At 63.3% G+C, this 16811-nt stretch overlaps 1 protein-coding gene and 1 long non-coding RNA gene across 6 annotated transcripts; one reads left to right on the forward strand and one right to left on the reverse strand.

The window, feature by feature from the left end:
* Nucleotides 1–35: 35 nt before the first annotated feature.
* On the reverse strand, nt 36–16811 carry NR4A1 (nuclear receptor subfamily 4 group A member 1). 3 transcript variants are annotated; one of them, XM_004460939.5, is made up of 8 exons: nt 16108–16811; nt 14153–14255; nt 4006–4874; nt 3067–3196; nt 2608–2759; nt 2094–2296; nt 1832–2010; nt 36–858 (listed from the first exon to the last, which is right to left on the reverse strand). In XM_004460939.5, exons 3-8 carry the CDS (start codon nt 4870–4872, stop codon nt 602–604), a joined length of 1788 nt encoding a protein of 595 aa, XP_004460996.1. In that variant the 5' UTR covers nt 4873–4874; nt 14153–14255; nt 16108–16811; the 3' UTR covers nt 36–601. The 3 variants fall into 3 exon arrangements, with proteins under 3 accessions (XP_004460996.1, XP_004460997.1, XP_071074982.1); XM_004460940.5 differs by lacking the exons at nt 14153–14255; nt 16108–16811 and adding an exon at nt 7695–7825; XM_071218881.1 differs by lacking the exons at nt 14153–14255; nt 16108–16811 and adding an exon at nt 6392–7446.
* On the forward strand, nt 8314–13456 carry LOC131280589 (uncharacterized). Of its 3 annotated transcripts, none has more exons than XR_009188237.2 (4): nt 8314–9422; nt 9750–10059; nt 11664–11909; nt 13151–13456. It is a non-coding gene; the product is annotated as an uncharacterized lncRNA (long non-coding RNA). The 3 variants fall into 3 exon arrangements; XR_009188236.2 differs by having other exon boundaries at nt 9995–10059; XR_009188235.2 differs by having other exon boundaries at nt 8315–10059.

The raw sequence follows: 16811 nt of genomic DNA on the forward strand, positions 1-16811 counted from the left end.
GGAGACAGGGTGTCAGAGAGAGACAGAATCCCAGATTCAGCTACATGTCTATTTTTTATTCAATATATTAAATATATTAATCAGAAAAGTCACATACTATAAATCCAGGAAAGTACACAAATATAAATGTCAGAATCTGTCATTTGTCTTCTTCCTAGAGTGACCGTTTATGTACACGTGGAAGGAGGGTGGGGGGAGAGAGCAAGGAGGAGGCGGCTGCAGGGGCCGTCCCTTCCTCCCACCCCCCATTCCCACCTCCACCTCTTCCTTCCTGTATTTACAACAGCATTCGGCTTATTTACAGCACAGAGGTGTGTTAAAAACGGTTTATCTTACAAAAACATGAAGGCCAAGGCTGGGCTGGGGGAGGGCTGGGGGAGTAAGACAACTAGTGGGGGGTCACCCCCGCGAACGCGCTCCTCTCCCGCAGGGCCCGGGCACCCCGCCAACCTCCCCGAGCAGGTGAGGGGGTCAGTCGGTCTGCAGCTCGAGCCCTGGCTGGGGGGCGCTCTGGGGGTCCGTGGGTCTCAGGTTGAAGGCACGTGGGGTGGCGTCGGAGCGTGCGTCGGCACGTGCACGCACGCGTGTTCCCGGGCTGGGGTCAGAAGGGCAGCGTGTCCATAAAGATCTTGTCGACAATGGGCGGAGGGGGCACCAGGTCCTCCAGCTTGAGGTAGAAGATGCGCTGCAGGCCCTGGGTGCAGAGGGTCCGCAGCTCGGGCAGCTTGCCCAGCAGGCGGGACAGGCAGCTGGCGGGCTGGGGCTCGCCGGCCGTGGCCGAGACGTGCTCCTTCAGGCAGCTGGCGATGCGGTTCTGCAGCTCCTCCACCCGCCGCGGCTCCTGCAGCCCGTGCCGGTCTGCAAACGGGGCGCAGGGTTTACCACGCGGCTGAGGACCACGCCCCCCCCAAGGCCCGGCCTCCCCGGGTCTCTCAACTCCTGTCCCTGGCCGTGCCACGTGCGCCTCCAGCACTTCGCAGAAGCACGGTGACCTGCCAGTCCCCTTTCAAGCCTCATCGGCAGAGGCCAGGAGCACGCGTCATCCTCATATTCCAAGGGAGACACTGAGGCCCAGGAGGTTGATGGCTGGCCCAGGGCCACGGGGTTCCTGGCTGGGCCAGTGGGCTTTTCCCCGCACTGCGCTGAGAAGCTGCAGGTGGGCACCACTCCCTCTGCAGCCCACAGTGCATCTGATTTTGCTTTAGATAGCAAAATGTGGAAACTAAGGCGGAAAGGAGGTGGTGGGGAGGGGTCTGGCACGTTGGAGAATAAAAAGAGATGCCTGAAAACCCCGACACTTAGCACCAGAGGCCATCCTGCATAATTACATTTACATAGGGGCACTGGGTCATTGGTCTGAGTTTTTTTTGTTTCCTTTTGTCTTCCTGGGTTTTTTTTGGTCATAGTTCTTTTAATCAGGGGCTGCTCACACCAATGTGTTTAGTTCATGAACACTTGTGTTTGTGCACTTTTCCATCTGTGGCTGAAAACAAACAAAATCCCAAAGCCACCTGCCTGATGCCTACACAGTCGGACCTTGGGGAACCCGGAGGAATTCGAAGACCCGCCTGGGCGTCGGACATAGATGCAGCCGAGCCCGAATCCCCGCTCCCACCCGCCAGCTGTGCCTCTCGCAGTGCGCGCCTGCCCCTCTGTGACGTTTGGTGTCCTCCCTTCATGCCTGGGCGGTGCAGGGGCCCAGGCGGCGCGGGATGCCAGCCCACCCCGGGCCATCTCCTCAGCGCCCCCCCACGCTCCGGGCAGGCACCCTCCTGAGGAGCAGCAGGCTCCCCCCTGCTCCCATGGGCCCAGCTTGAGGCAGGCCGCTCACCGGTGATAAGCACAAGAGCAGAGAGACAGGCGAAGGCGGGCACGTCGACCACCAGGCTGTGCAGGGAGCGCGAGAAGGCCAGGATGCTGTCGATCCAGTCGCCAAAGCCGCGGGCGCACTGCAGCCGGTGCAGCACCAGGCCCGAGCAGAAGACCAGCCTCCCCTCGCCCGGCTTAGACCTGCGGGGCGGCGGGCACAGACAGCGGTCAGGGCAGCCCCAGGGCAGGGGCAGCGGGGGTCGGGCAGGCGGCGGGCAGCTCACCGGTAGGCCAGGCGGAGGATGAAGAGCTCCAGGAAGGCAGACTCCAGCAGCAGGTCCTGGTCACCCGGCGACAGCTCGGCAAAGCCGGGGATCTTCTCGGCCCACTTGTGGATCACCTCCAGGGACCCCGAGAGCAGGTCGTAGAACTGCTGCACGTCCCTGGCGTCCTCCTTCCCAAAGCGGGGCAGCACCAGCTCCTGGAACTGGGGGGAGAAGGGGGGGCATCCGCTGGGGTGAGCACCCCACAAAGGGCCCCACACCGGGGCCCACGTGGAGCTCTGTCACGCACTTAGATGCCAGACCACGGGAGCAAGACTAACTCGAGTTCAGCAGCTTCAGCTGCCGGCAGGGCACGTTTTTCTAAGTGGCCGCCCTAGGGGGTGCATTTTTCCATCTGGCCAGCCCAGAGCAGGCGCCTCCTTTCCCAATCTGCCCACTTGGAGGGGCGGCTCTCCTCCCAAGCACCGAGGCGCCGGGGGTGCCAGCAGCAGCCCTCCCCGGGGCGGGGCCTCACCTTGGAGTAGTCCAGTTTGGCAGCGCTGGGCCCTGAGTCCAGGTGTGCCCGGACCAGGGAGGTGAGGAGGTTGGCAGGGGAGGCGTCTGGGGGCTGCTTGGGTTTCGAAGGGAGCCGGCCTCGTCGCCCCTTCAGGCTGTCTGTCCGGACAACTGCAGAGAAGCCAGCAGGGGTGAGAAAGGGAGTCTCAGCCCCAGCCGTGTATACTGCGGCTGCACAGCAGCCCCCCGAGCCTCAAGTCTTGCGCCCAGGGGACCCCCAGGGACCTCCTCCCCCATTCCTCTCAAGCAGGCGGGTGGCCGCCGCCTCCCATCCTCAGGCTCGGGGGAATGAGGCTAGGGCAGACGTAAGGTCCACATGTGCCCTCCTCTGGGCTCAGCAGGGCCGACGTCGGGGGACTCGGCCAGGCCCCCGCCCCACTCGGGCACGCCCTTGGCCCGCTGGGCCCCAGCCACCCACCTTCCTTCACCATGCCCACAGCCAGGCACTTCTGGAAGCGGCAGAACTGGCAGCGGTTTCGCCGCCTCTTGTCCACAGGGCAGTCCTTGTTGGCCAGGCAGATGTACTTGGCGTTTTTCTGTACTGTGCGCTGGGAAGGGGGGGCAACACGGAACAGGCTGTCAGATGTGGGGTGGGGAGGGGGTGAAGCCCAGGGGAGGGCACCGTCCAGATCCTGCTGCCATCACAGACAAAAGCACTCTCTGTTCACAGCTATTTTTCTAACATTTGGGTGGCAGGGGAGGGAGAGATGGGGAGGGGAGAAGGGAAGTCTCAGGGGCATGGGGGGAGGCTTCTGCCCCACGAGGACGACCCCAGGCCATGAAATGAAGGCTCAGGGGCTCCCCAACAGTCCTGACACCTGTGCTTTGCGATGTGCCCGTGTCCGCCCACCCCTTCGTAGGGGCAGACAAGAGGCGGCTGCGCAGAGGCTGGGGGTGGGGACGGGAAGCCAAGCAGGCACCCAGCGCCGCCGGGACAAACACACAGCCTGTTCCCGAGTCCACCCCCAGCCCTCCAGCACCAAGCCCTCTTCCCAGATCCTTTCATCTCCTGCCAGGAACACGAGCGCCTGGGGGCCCCTTCCCCGCTAGGACCTTGAATTGGGGGAGGACAGGCAGAGGAAAAGCAAGCGCTGGCCAGGAGAACTTCCTTTTCTGGGTGCCCCCAGCCTGCACCCATCTCCCACTCCTCCCTCCACCTCTCTGCAGTCCCGCTGGTGCCCGAGCACCCTGGCAAATGAAAGGTCCCAGCTCTCTGCCCCCTGTGGGGTCCCTGGGAAGAACCCACCGGGTGAGCAGAACCCCTGCCGCACAGCAGGACTGTTTGGGAGAAGCCCCCAGGAGAGACCAGCCTGTCCCCCGCTGCCTGCACCACGTCCCACCGAGGACGGTGCAGTACCTTGAAGAAGCCTTTGCAGCCCTCACAGGTGCGGACGCCGTAGTGCTGGCATGAGGCGTTGTCCCCACACACGGCGCAGCGGCCCTCGCTCCCACCTGGCGCCCCGCTCCGGGCCTTGGCTGAGGTCACAGGTGCATCCAGCAGCCCCGAGCTTTCCAGGTGTGGGGAAGTGGGCGCCAGGCCTGGGAAGGCTGTGGGCAGGGAGTAGCCCTCGCCCTCCCCCAGCTGGTGGGAGGCCTGCGCGGGGAACAGCTTCAGGGGGCTCTGAGCCAAGCTGGAGCTGGGGCCGGGGGGCGGGCTGAAGGAGAAGAAGGCCGGGGGCTGCGGCGGCCCGGAGGCCTTGGGCAGCTGCTCTGTCCAGGCCCGCAGGCCGTCGTAAGTCTGGCTGGGTGAAAAGTGGCCGAATGAGCCGTCCCAGGGGGAGAGCTGGGGTGGCTGGACGCTGGGCGTGGACGGCGACGGGGCCGAGCAGGGGCTGCCGTAGTAGTCGGAGCCGCTGGAGGACAGGGTCTCATCCAGCGGGCCGCTCAGCGTGCCAGGGTAGCAGCCGTACACCTGGAAGTCCTCGAACTTGAAGGAGGCGGAGGCGGGCGAGGTGGCCGAGGACGAGGAGGTGGAGGAGGCCGAGGAGGAGGCCGAGGAGCACGGCGGGGCCGTCCCCGGCAGCTGGTAGAGGAAGGTGTCAAACTCGCCCGTGTAGCCGTCCATGAAGGTACTGAAGCTGGGCAGGGCAGTGGGGGCCGCCTCGGGGCTGGCCAGGTCCATGGTGGGCTTGCTGAGCTCGGGGGTCAGGGGGTCGCTCGCCAGGTGGTCGTGGGGTCCTGGGCTCGGGGCTGGTGTTCCATACTGGGCTTGGATACAGGGCATCTCTGGAGAGGAGAGGCGGGGAGGAGTCAGCGGGAGAAGGCCAATGTCAGAGTACATGCCCCAGAGACAGCTGGGTGGCGGGCACCCCAGACTGCAGATGGGACGCCAAGGCGTCAGGGTCAGAGCCCACCGCGGAGCCCGGGACGCCTGACTCCTGCCCGCGGCATCACCTTCACCTCCAAGCCACGGAGCGGCGGGGCAGCAGGAGTGGGCTCGGCCCGGAGGCCGGCCACACCCGGCCAGCCTGGGAACCCTGGGAAGGCATCCCGCCAGCCCTTCTCTGCTGGAACAGGGGGAAGCTGTGTTCCTCCCCTCCCCCACCGGGAAAGGAGTGGGCGGGGGCTGCGAGAAGGGTGCGGGGGGAGGCAGCCAGGCAAGGCCTTCACCCAGGCACCAGCAGACAGATTGCTTCTTCAACCAGGCACTTCCTGGGTCTCCTTCCCAGCATACCCCAGCTCACTGCAAAACCCCTTCTCCTCCCCACCACAGTGCCTGGGGACAGAGAAAGAGCTGGGAGCTGAAGGCCCAGAGCCTACCCCTACCGGAGACAGCAGCCCCGGCCTGGGCCCCACCCCACACACTGGGCAAAGGCTGCAGACCCCCCCGTGCCCCCATGCTGCCTTCTGGGGCTGGGCACCCACTCTGCGTTGCCTGGGACACTCCCACGGGCAAAGAGGGAGGGCAACCAGGTCTCAGTCACCCAGTGCCCAGCTCCCCAGGGGACCAGGTAAGCTGGCTCCAGACCTTTAAAGGCCACAGGCTGCACAGAGGCTGGGGAGGGGGGCGCAGGAGGGAGGGCAGAAGAGCCCCCTGGCCTCCAGGAGAATGGACAGCCCCGAAGAGGAATCTCGCTGCTATCCCGAAGGACTTCTCCCCGTGGTTTTTAAATAAGAGCACTCCCAGAGCCCAGGGCTTAAGGGTGATTACGCAGCAAGGCCAAGGAACCTGGTGCTGGGGGAGGGAAGCCATGCCCCTGCCCCGCCTGGGCCCCCACGTTAAAACATCAGTGCCTTGGGAACGAGGGGGGGGCCTCAGTGGTTTGAGCACCTGCTTCACGTGAACGAGGTCCCGGGTTCAATCCCCAGTACCTCCTAAAACAAACAAACAACAACAATAATAACAAAAAGCCATCAGTGCCTGTGCCCTGAAAACTCCCGGGCTCAGGCGGAGCACACGCCTCCAGCCCTGAGGAGTCGGGAGGAAAAGGGTGATCTTCAATCCTCAGGGACCAGGCACAAAATTATGCAAAGGAAGAGAGTCTCCCTCCTCACCTCCCGGCCTGGGGTCTGCGGAAATCTGGCCTCAAGGTCAAGGAGGGGATCTGGGTAAGAAATCCAAGTTGAACTGAACACAGGCGCAGGGCGGACGGGACGACAGCTGTCGCCACTCCCTAGCCAAGAGTCCTCTGGCCCTCGCCCCTCTCCCACCTCCACGGGTCCTGTGTGGCGCAGCCCCACCCCTGGCCTGACCCTCGTACCACCCACCCAGACAGCAGAGCCCCTCGGCGCCCTGGTCCCACCTGCCAGGTGGCGCCCGTCCACCAGGACGCACAGCCCTGAGCACCTGCTCGAGATAAGTGCAGCCACGTCCGCTCGGCCCGGGACCGCCGGGCAGGGATGGGTTGGGGGTGGAGGAGGAAAGGCAGCAGCCACGCAAGGCTGGGCGTTCCAGCCTTATTCAAATCCTGTTTCTCCACCTGCGCGTCCCACATCCGGATCAACCCCCCACCAGGCTCCAGACAGTACAGGTACTAAACGACACACACACGACAGGACCTACATCCACCCCACGGAGCGGGGGTGGGGGAACAGTCCCACAGGGAGGAGGAAGAGGTGGGGTGGAAGGAGGGAGTGGGGAGAATCCGGCTCCAGGCAGGTCCTGGCAGCAGTGTGGCTTGCACCTGTTATGTGCACAAGCCTCAGGCTGCACCCTACCTGAGAGCGCCAGCAGAGCCACTGGGGGGAGGGTATACAGAGGTGATCATCGTGAGGAGCTGGGGGGGGCATATCCTCCAGGTAGCGCCACACCAGAGGCTCCACACACATACACACTCAGTCACACACACAGGATCCAAGCCACAGCTAAAACAACCCCCCACCCCTGCCCCACGCCCGCTGGTCCAAGAGAAACCCTGCCTTGGCCCTCGGAAGGCACTCTTTTTCCAATACACAACACACGCGCGCTCCTGAGTTCAGTCACCAACCCTAGCCACCTCCTTCGGTAATCCAGAGGTCTCCTAAAACAACCCCAGACAGAAAGAAACTTCGGGGGTGGGGACCGCTGCAAACTGAGCTACAGCGTCTGTAACTGTTAAGAAAGCAGCTAGGAGCTTGGGGGGGGGGGGGGCTGCCGGACTGGGAGGAAGAAGATCCTTCTGGCAATTCAGTCTGGCTGGAGTCAGAGCTCTGCCTGCATCACCGAAGCTCAGCATGCCTTTTCCCCCAGGAACGGAGACACCCTCCCTTCCGCCGTCAGCACCCATGTCCAGGACACCGTATGCCGACTTGGGCACCCTGAGAGACCGAGCTGAAGCCAGCCGCCTGCTGGACAAGTCCTCCTTCCCGGCGCCCAACTCCCGTGGCTTTCACCTTGCACGGACGCTCCCCCACCCTACCCCCGGCCTCGCCCATCAGGCTCCGGTCCGATCTGGGTGCTCATCCCGCTACCCCAACCTCGGAGCTGCAAGATACGCGCGCCCTCCTGCACACCGGCCCTACCACATCCATTCTGCCCGCGCGGCCACCCCATCCCCTGCAGAAGCCCCGCAGAAACCCAGAACGCAGAGCCGCGCTCCGCTGCACGCTCCCCGCGGGGGCACCTACCCGGCCGGCTCCTACTCCCCCCGTCCGGGACCAGCGCTCCGAGTCGCAGCCTGGTCCCGTAAGCGCTCACGCCGTCCCAGCTCGCACTCCCCCAAGTTCCGCAGCCTCCGCCACTGGGGCTCCCCGGGCCGGCCGGACCCTCCTCTTAAGGACTCCGTGACGCACGGGGAGGGGCGGGGGCGCCACTGACGCACACGGCCCGGCAAGCTCTGGCCATACAAGGGCGCGGGGGGCGGCGCGGTTCCGGTGGGAGGCGGCCAGGGGGAGGCGCGGGCCGGGGAGCCCAGGGGGCGGGGCGAAGGGGCCCTGGAATGTCTGCGCGCGTGACGCACGCGGGGTTCCATTGACGCAGGGAGCGCGGATTGTTTGATCTATAAATAGGCCCCTCGCGCCGGCAGCGCCGGCTAAAAATAGCAGCTCCCGGGCTCGCCAGGCTCCCCCACCCGACCCGAGACCCGGGTCGGGCCCCCCAGGTCCAAAATAACAGGCCTGGAGGGCCAGGCCCCGAGAAGAGGGCGCGCTAGGGCTGGCGGCCCCGCGCGGGGCTTCCCCGGACCAGGATCTCCCCACCCTCCGGCTGCTCCCGGGAGCCTCGGCTGCGCCCGGCCCCGCCTTGCAACCTCTCAACCCTGTCCTCGAGGGCCTGCGCTGTCGCACTCTCCGGCGCCTGCCAGGACGGCCAGGCCAGGCCTGGGGCCCGGGCGGGCAACCGGGGCACACCCTGGGAATCTGCCCCAGGTGCAGCTGGCCCTTTTGACCCGGCTCCCTGAGCAGAGTCTCAGGCGGGAAGGTAGCCCCCCCAAGACGCCAGTCAGAGCCCCCGCTTACTTCCTCCCTCCAAAATGCCCAGGCAAAGTTCTCGGCAGAAGTACCTTCCCCAGGGCAGGGGTGTGCCAGGCCCAAGCTCCCGTCCCTGGGCTGTGCCCCTCAGGCTAAGCTAAACTGCACTTCCCACCAGTCCTCCCCAGCCCCTTCCAGGGGGAGTGCACCCTGCTTGGGAAATAACACTTTTCAAAAGAGGGTGGAGCCTGAGAAACCTTTTCAAACTTATACCAACTTCATTTTATAAAGAAACAGGATCAGAGAGACAATGTTTCACTTGCTCAAGACCCCACAGGCAGAACCCAGTGCCACTGACCGACTCTCCTCCTACCACCACCCACACCCACACCAGGATCCGGGTCCTGTCTCACCTCACCTCCAGCACCTGTGGAGGGAACAGCTCTGACCTGTTATAACCTGCCTGGTGGAGCAGGGAGGGGCAGGCCAGGGTTGGAGCAGGGCACAGACCAGGCTGCACCCACCTGGAGCCTTCCCCGGTCCAGCTGTCCCAGCTCCATTCCATGCCACCCTGAGCCTGGAGAGTCGTAGCCCACGAGATATGAGGAAGGAGGAAGGGCTAATATTTACAATAATGCTCTCAACTCATCCCGTCATCCTAATACACTTCCCTCTGCCCTGGAGACTTATTTGTTCATGCATTCACTCATTCATTTTTGAGGTGGGGGGGCAGGGATTGAACCCAGGACCTGTTATGTGGGAAGCCAGTGCTCAACCACTGAGCCACATCGGCTTCCCTGAGTTGGTTGGTTCATTTGTTTGTTGTTTTTAGGAGGCTCCAGGGACTGAACCAGGGACTTCTCATGTGAGCAGGAGCTCCACCACCAGCCACATCTGCTCCCTGGAGAAACTTCTGCTCCTCATTTCCACCCTCACCTCCCATCAAAGGTTTCCCACACCCCTGTTTCCAGCCCCCACTTCTGCCCATTCAAGGGTCCCCATGCACCTCAAATTTCATTATTCCAGATAGAATCTGTCATCCCACCCCCCCCCCCCCACCTCTGCTCCTCATGCCCCATATGCAACTTTTCCTTTTGTCCTGAAATTCTTTTTTGAAACACTTGGGGCCAACTGCCCATCACAGACCATGCCTCAGTGGGGCCCAAAGACAGCAGACCACCCTGATGGGCCCAATGACCTCTCCTCCTGACTATGCCCGTTAAGAAACACCCCTTAACCAGCCTGCCTCCGCTAACTCCACACTGTCCACCACAGACGGAGCACATGATGCCAATTTCATTAAGTGAACTGGCTAGAACCTGCCATAGCTCCCAAGTCCCAGCATGACATCTCAACATGGGCCAGTCCTCAGAGAGCACTGGCTTTTCCCAAACCATCTTCCAAGGCCCCTTCAAGGTCACCAGGCTGAGGGCGAAGCACGGACAGGACAGTGTGACTAGGACCCATCCAGGATCCCCATCCCACTTCAGCCCAAGTTTTCAAGTTCTTCCATTTTGCAGATTAGCCCCCAAAGTCCTGGGACGAGCTGCGCCTTGCTCAGGAGCACATGCCAAGTGTATTCCGGGTGAGACTGGCTCCATCAGAGTCACGGGGCTGGCTTCCCACCTTGCCCTACCCCAGCAGGGCTTTCCTCAGAAAATAAAAACCATTTTAATAAGTCAGCAAACTCAAGTTAGGCAGGTCAACTCCCCTCCATCCAGTATCACCGACAAAAACGAGTGCATTCTCTGTGGCACGTCCAGTCTGTGCTCAGGCGCAGATCCTGCAAGGGTTGGGCCTTGAGTCCTAGTGCGCCCCTCCTTTCCCCACCACCTTCTTGAAAAGTAGCCCAGAAGCTCCCGTGGGGTAAGCCCACCGACGAGCCCCAGGCAGCTCAAGTGCAGGGGGATCTGCCCAGGTCCCTGGCCTCAGCCCCAGCCTCCAGCCTCCAGCCCAGGCTGCAGTAGACTGTTGCAGCTTCAGTCTCCCTGCCCCAATCCACAGCAAGGGTGAGGCAACTGCAGCGGCCACCTGGTCAGGCTCGAGGAGGCAGGGATGCTGGGGGTCTGGACACGTTCCACTTGAAAAATAATAAGGCGCCAGGAGAAAGAGGCAGAGCTGTGTGTGGAAACACAGCGGAGCCTTCCATCCAGACCCGGGTGCAGAGCACCTAGCCCAGGACAGAGGGGAGAAAAGGGAGGGCGGCCCGGGGTTCCCAGGGGGGTACAGTCCAGCTAAGGTGGAACTCTGGGGAAAAGCATAATTGACACAGACTTTTGGGGCGCCCTAGGGCATAAGCTGGTCCCAAGCTGAACAGAGATCCCCAATGGACCTCAAGTCCAGCCTTTAAGAGCAAAATCAGAATGAACCGCTCACTGGGAAGGTAGGGGGAGGGTAGGTCATGATGAGACAGTCACGCCTTCCTAACACCCGCTTTTGCACATACTGTTCCACCCACCAGGCACACTGTTCCTTTCCCTTCTACACTAACCCTACTGCTCCTCCAAGACTTCAGCTCAAATGCCACCATCTGAGTCCAACCCAACTCTTAATAACAAGCACCTTCCCACCACAGGGCAGGAGCTAACCTTCACAAGTACCAATCACGTCCCAGCCCTCAGGCCAGGACACTGCACACAGATTCTTCCCCTTCACCCCCTACCCAACACTTCCAGGCTGGGAATCACCACCAGCATTTCCTAAATGATGAAACAGGGGACGGCTCACAGCAGGACTCAATCAAACTCAGCTCCCTAATTCCCATTTGTGTGCTGGACCCACTGCCCTCAACTCGGAACTCCAGAAGCTCAGGGTCCCGCAGGCCTTGAGTTCTTGCAAACGCACCCCAAAAACATACACACATCCATGCGTGCACGCGCACGCATAGCCTGTCAATGGAAAACGGCGGCGCCGAAGGAGGGGTCTTTGGTGGGCTGGGAACGTTCCAGCTCCTGATCCGGGCAGGCTCACTCTGGAAACCTCATCGAGCTGCACTCCTAAGATGTTACACGTCTGATGTGGGCCCTTTCCCCTAGGAATGGTGTACTTTAAAAAAAAACAGCCTAGATGAAAGAGAGTCGTTCAAATGGATGCAGATGCCACCGGATTTGGCTGAGGACAAATTCATTCAAGGGGGTGTCTCTGAAATCCTAGTGGCTGTTTCTCATTTCGCTTGTTTTCTATCGACAGATACTCAAAGTACAACGGCAGTGAAGCAGGGCTGCAGCGTCTGACCCTAGAAAGGGGCACCTGTGGGGTCAACACAGGATGTTTTCTGAACCGTTTGCCAGGCCCGCTCCCCTCCTAATCAAACCTCATGGGGCCCAGGGACTTTGCCTGAGCTCAGACCCATCCCCCTGCCGGCGAGTGAACAGCCAGGAGGATAAGGCGCTGTCTCCCCCTCCTGCAGGGGGTGCTTCTCCTGCATCCCCAACAGTAAGCAGCCAGGGGCAGGGTCAACACAGACAGCCAGTGCCCCCGCTGCTCCGGCTTAGCGGGTGGGGGTGGAGCTGGGTACACAGGGGATGGAGGAAGTGGAACGCACAGCCTCTTTCCCACGCTCACTCCCCCCGCCCTTGCGCTCCGCTGGCTCCCGCCCCTGTGGAGCAGAGGGCAGGAACCTGCCCTACTTTCACCAAGGCTATCCCCACCCACGGGCCTCCACGCCCTTCCCGTGGGGTGGGCAGGGCACGGAGCCGCTGAGAAGTGGCCCCGGGAGCTTCCCCTCCTCAGCCCCAGGGCCTATCGCCAGCCCTGACCCAGCCACTTCCTCTTCCTGCGCTGGCAGCGGGCAGGGGGATTTGTGCTGTGGGCAGGGAAGCAGTGCCCGCTGCCCCGGGGGGCTTCCCGTGGGCGGCTCTGGGAACCGGGGGTGAAGGGTCAGGCGCAGGCCTCTGGCTCGGATTTCCTGGCCCTTGCCCAGCCCGTGCATGACCATGGGTGTCCTTACCCCCCTCCCCCCAAACGCATCCGAGGACAAGGGCAGGTCAGCCACTGTCCCCCTGCCCCAACTCCCAGTGAGGGGTCAAACACGGGGAAGCCGTCAGGGGCGTCTTTGACCCGGAGCCAGCAGGCCTGGTGTGCAACTGGGCCGGTGCCTGGCCCTCCCCACCTCTGTTTCCTCATCTGCCCAACGCAGATAGCATCGAAATCCAGCATCGAAATCCAGCATCGAAATCCCAGGGCTGTGAGAATTCAAGTCGCTAACGGAAGGGGGAAGGGAGAGGCTCGGCAGCCAGAGGGAGCGCTGTCTGGGGACCTGGACGCCAGGGACCCGCCGCGGAATCCAGGGGCTGGCAGGGGGGCAGGGAAGGGAGACGCCAGGGCCCTCGGCTCACCTGGGGAGCCAGCAGGGCCCTTCTCTAAGAACTGGAGACAGGGGCGCAGATGTGGCTTGGTGGTTGAGCACCTGCTCCCCATGTACAAGGGCCCGGGTTCAATCCCCAGTACCTCCTAATAAAAACTAGAGGTGACCAGGAGCCCCATCCTCACCTCTCCCCGTCCAGGGCGGGGTGACAGGAAATGAGAGTGTGTCCAGAGATGTGGCTCCACCCAGCACCAGGAAAAGTCCAGATTCTTTAGGTAGCAAGTGCTCAATTAATACTCTGGAGAAAGCTGGTTAATTAAGGAAGTGAGGCCATCTTCAGGACAGTCATTTCTCTACCCCACCCCTCCAGGACAGAAGAAATGAACTAACATGCAGCATGAAGGAATAAGAGCAGACTTCAGGAAGAGCCTCCAGCCTGAGCTGTAGAGCAGAGACAAGGCCAGGGAGGTCCTGTGGGAAGGGTGGGCCCACGCCACCGGCGTACCCCTCAGCACTCCCTCCGTGCCCCCCGCGGTTTGCCGGGCCCACGGCCTGTCCCGTCTCCCCCCACCACCTTGCAGAACCCTCGCCAAATTCCCCAACCCCTGCCCGAGGCCTCCACCCAGGCTCTGTGGGCACAATTTCAAATTCCAAAATAAAAACCCTCTGATAACAAGCTCCAGCCGGAAAGACTGATGCACTTTCCTATTGTTAAAGTATTTTTAGTCACAGGCTCTGGATTCGTTTAGAGACTCACGTTCAGAAAGGGAAAAATTTTTTGAGAACGGAGAAGGAGCGCACAAGAGCCTCCCACGTAAGGAGCTGCCGCGTACTCCGTGCCGGGACGAAGCCCCTGGCCCTGCTCCCAGGAGCGGGTTTGCGCCAGCCGGCTGGCAGCCCCGCCTCTCAAACGCCAAAAGCAACTGCGAAGCCGGGCAAGGGCAGCGGGGAAGGGGCCCCCGGGCCAGCCGGAGGGCTCAGGGACCCTCCTCAGAGACCAGTCCTGACGCGCCCTGAGGGACGCCAAACTCCCTGGGGCGGCCTCCCCCGCCGAGCAGGCCAGGGCCTCGCCGGGCCCCTCGGGGGCAGAGGAGGCTCGAGACCCTGGTGGAAATCCCTAAGGAAGGAGAGGGCGGGCATCGCGGGTCTGCTTCCGCGTCTCCCAGCTCTCCGTTAGCAAGTGTTCCCGAGGCCAGCTCCGCCTGCCAGCTGAGGTCAAGCCTGCTTATTCTCATTCCAGGACCCTCTGCCACCCTTGCTCCCTCCGCTTCCCTCTCCTCTCGAGGCCAAAGGGTTTGGCACAGCAGTCAAAATGGAAACAAATCCACACAGCCCAGCTCCTGTGCCTCAGTTTCCCCATTTCAAGACTCACCAGCTTCCTCCTCACGCTTTGACCTTCAGAGATCCTGGGCAACCGCACGAAGGGAGAATCCTGGGGTGGGTCGGGGGGCCCTTCCTGGTGGCCTCCGGAAGCCCTGTGGAGAGAGACGTGAAGGGCCTCCCTGCGGAGGCCGTGCCCGGCGGAGCAGGCCCTGGGCGTGGAGCGCTCTCCGAGCCAGCGTGTCCTCCTCTGTTTATATAGCCGAAACCAGAGCCGGCCTCTGGGGACGGGGGGAGCCGCCTGGGGGCCCTCTTGGCTGGGGCCCGACTTTGGCCCAGGTCAGCAAGAGCTCAAAATAGTCAGCTGACGGGAGCCCCGGTGTGAGCGTGACCCTGGGCCCGTGCCCAGGCCTGGCAGACAGGTGTCCACGTCACAAGACCAGCGGCTCGAGCGCTCCCGGGGCTCCGGCTCGCAGCCCCTCGGGGTGGCCTTGGCTGGGCATCTGGCACAGGAGTTCCGCTCGATCACCGTCGTCACCCAGACAACAGGGTAAACACCAGGACGCCTGCCCACCCGGTGCTGCCGTGGACCCGGAGGGAAGGCCGGGAGCTCAGGAAGCGGGTCTGGACTTGGGGGCAGAAGTGGGGGCCAGCAGAGGGAGGGCGCCTGGCCACTGCTGTCAATCTCCCTCCCGTGCTCCCCAAGGCCAGATCTCGGCTGACGGGGGCCACCTGCCTCTCCCACTTACAGTAAGCCCTCTCCCCACCCCGGTCGGAGGAAGGGCGGCTGCCAGCGGAGGCCAGGGGCACGCCCGGCCCCGCCCCTGGGACAGGAGGCCCTGCTCCCCAGGGCTTCCCTCTTGCCGTCCATGCTCAGGCTGGACGCCCCGTCTTCCTCCCTCTGCACCCTCAACACCAAGTTCACAAGAGGCAACCGCGTTTGTCGGGGCGGTGGGAGCTCCTGCTTCATCTGGAGGTGCCCCCAGGCCTGGGGCTCTGCCGCGCAGACATGCCTCTCTGTGCGGGGTAGGAGGAAGGGAATCACCCCCTCTGTGCCAGGCTGAACCCCAGCTCCCTCAGCGTGCTGGCCAGGACTAGGTGCCTTTCACCCCATCCCGGTGTTTCAGAAATAGCTTGGTGGGCAGACCAATCCCAGCCTCCCCTCACCCACAGAGCAGCTGGCGCCCTCTCCGAAAGCACCCGCAGACCCCAAGGGTGTGGCTTCACGCCTTGGACGAGGCGCCCGGGCTGGCCTGGACCTCCAGGAAACCCGGGCTCGGGGCTTGCCCCCACATGTGCGCCCTGTAGGGCCATGGGGAAGTCGTTTCTGCCCCGTGTAACTCTGAAAATCCATCCCTCCTCATGGGGCTTAGCTGGATGGCCAAGGAGCCGGGCGGCCCTGGCCACGAAGTCTGGGGTTTTCCTTCTCGAGGCTGGGGTGGGGGTCCCGTCCCTGCCACTTCAGAGCTGTGATTCCACCCAGGAGCCCCAGCCATGAGGCCACTTCCCCACACCCCACACTGCAGGCCTGCCGCGGTGGGGAGGGGAGATGGCTACCACCCTTTCTGGGGGGGTCCCAGCATCCCCTTCGTGCACTCCCTCTGGAGCACTGCCTACACCTGGAAAGCGCTCGGCTGCCCCCACCCCACTATACTCCCAGCCCAGGCCAAGCTCCCCAACCCCATCCCGTCAGCTTCCTGGAACGTGCTACTCTGGGGGCACCTGCCACGCTCCTCCCCACCCCCCAGCCTAAGGCCCCAGGGGCCCCCAACCTATCCTGAGAAGAGCAGGCTTCCCCCACCCCCGCCCCCGCATTACCCGCACCCCCGAGGAAATCAGATCTCCCAGTGCTGCGCAGGACCGCCTTGCCTGTCACCTCAGCAGGGCTTCCCCCTCCACCCCCCAAACCACATCCGTCTGGGGCAGCTCCACACCCACCTCTGCCCCCCGACTCCATCTGCTCGGGGGGCCCCGGGGGTGTGCGAAGGACAGAAGCAGAGCACTCACCCCGTTCCGTGGACCAGCAGGCCGTGACCAACCCTCACACCGTCTCCTGGGCCTGCAGCGCCTGGCCAGGGAGCCAGGCCCCCGGGGGGCCGGGCAGGCGCCGGCTCTGTGCATGGTGGAGGCCTGCGGGGGGACATCGGCGTGGGGACCCCAGAGCCAGCAGGCGCCGCATGGACACGGCCCAGCCAGGCAGTGTGGGGGTGGGCCGGGGGCAGTGGCTAGCGGCCCGCGTCCTGGGAAGACAGCTCCGGGGACAGGAGGTGTGACTGGGGGCTGCTGACAGCCTCTGGGGCATCTCAGAGCTCAAGAGAGCCAGGTGGGGGCCAGCCCCGCCCAAAGCCTCACACCCCACACCTGGGCGAGGGCTGCCCGAAGCTAGCCCCAGCCCGGGATGTGCACAAAAGGGCCTACTGAGGCACAGGTAGAGGAGACAACGCGAGGCCAGAAGAGAGCACGACCCTCTCTCCGTAAGGGGCTCCGGGCCCTGTCTCCAGGCAGCCCAGCCTCTAACCAGAGCCAGCGGGGGCCCGGCGGAGTCCTCTCCTCCTCTCCCAGTCCCCAGATGGGAAGGCCCAACTGGGAGCAGAGTGGTTTGGCGCACAGGGGCTGCACCCCTGACGGCCTCGGTTCGAATCCCGGTATCCCGGTTCCGTCTCCTGTAAGCCTGGGCCGTTCTAGAACCCCTCTGCGTCTCAGGTTCCTCG

Source organism: Dasypus novemcinctus, chromosome 12, assembly GCF_030445035.2.
Source record: "Dasypus novemcinctus isolate mDasNov1 chromosome 12, mDasNov1.1.hap2, whole genome shotgun sequence".
Taxonomy (NCBI): domain Eukaryota; kingdom Metazoa; phylum Chordata; class Mammalia; order Cingulata; family Dasypodidae; genus Dasypus; species Dasypus novemcinctus.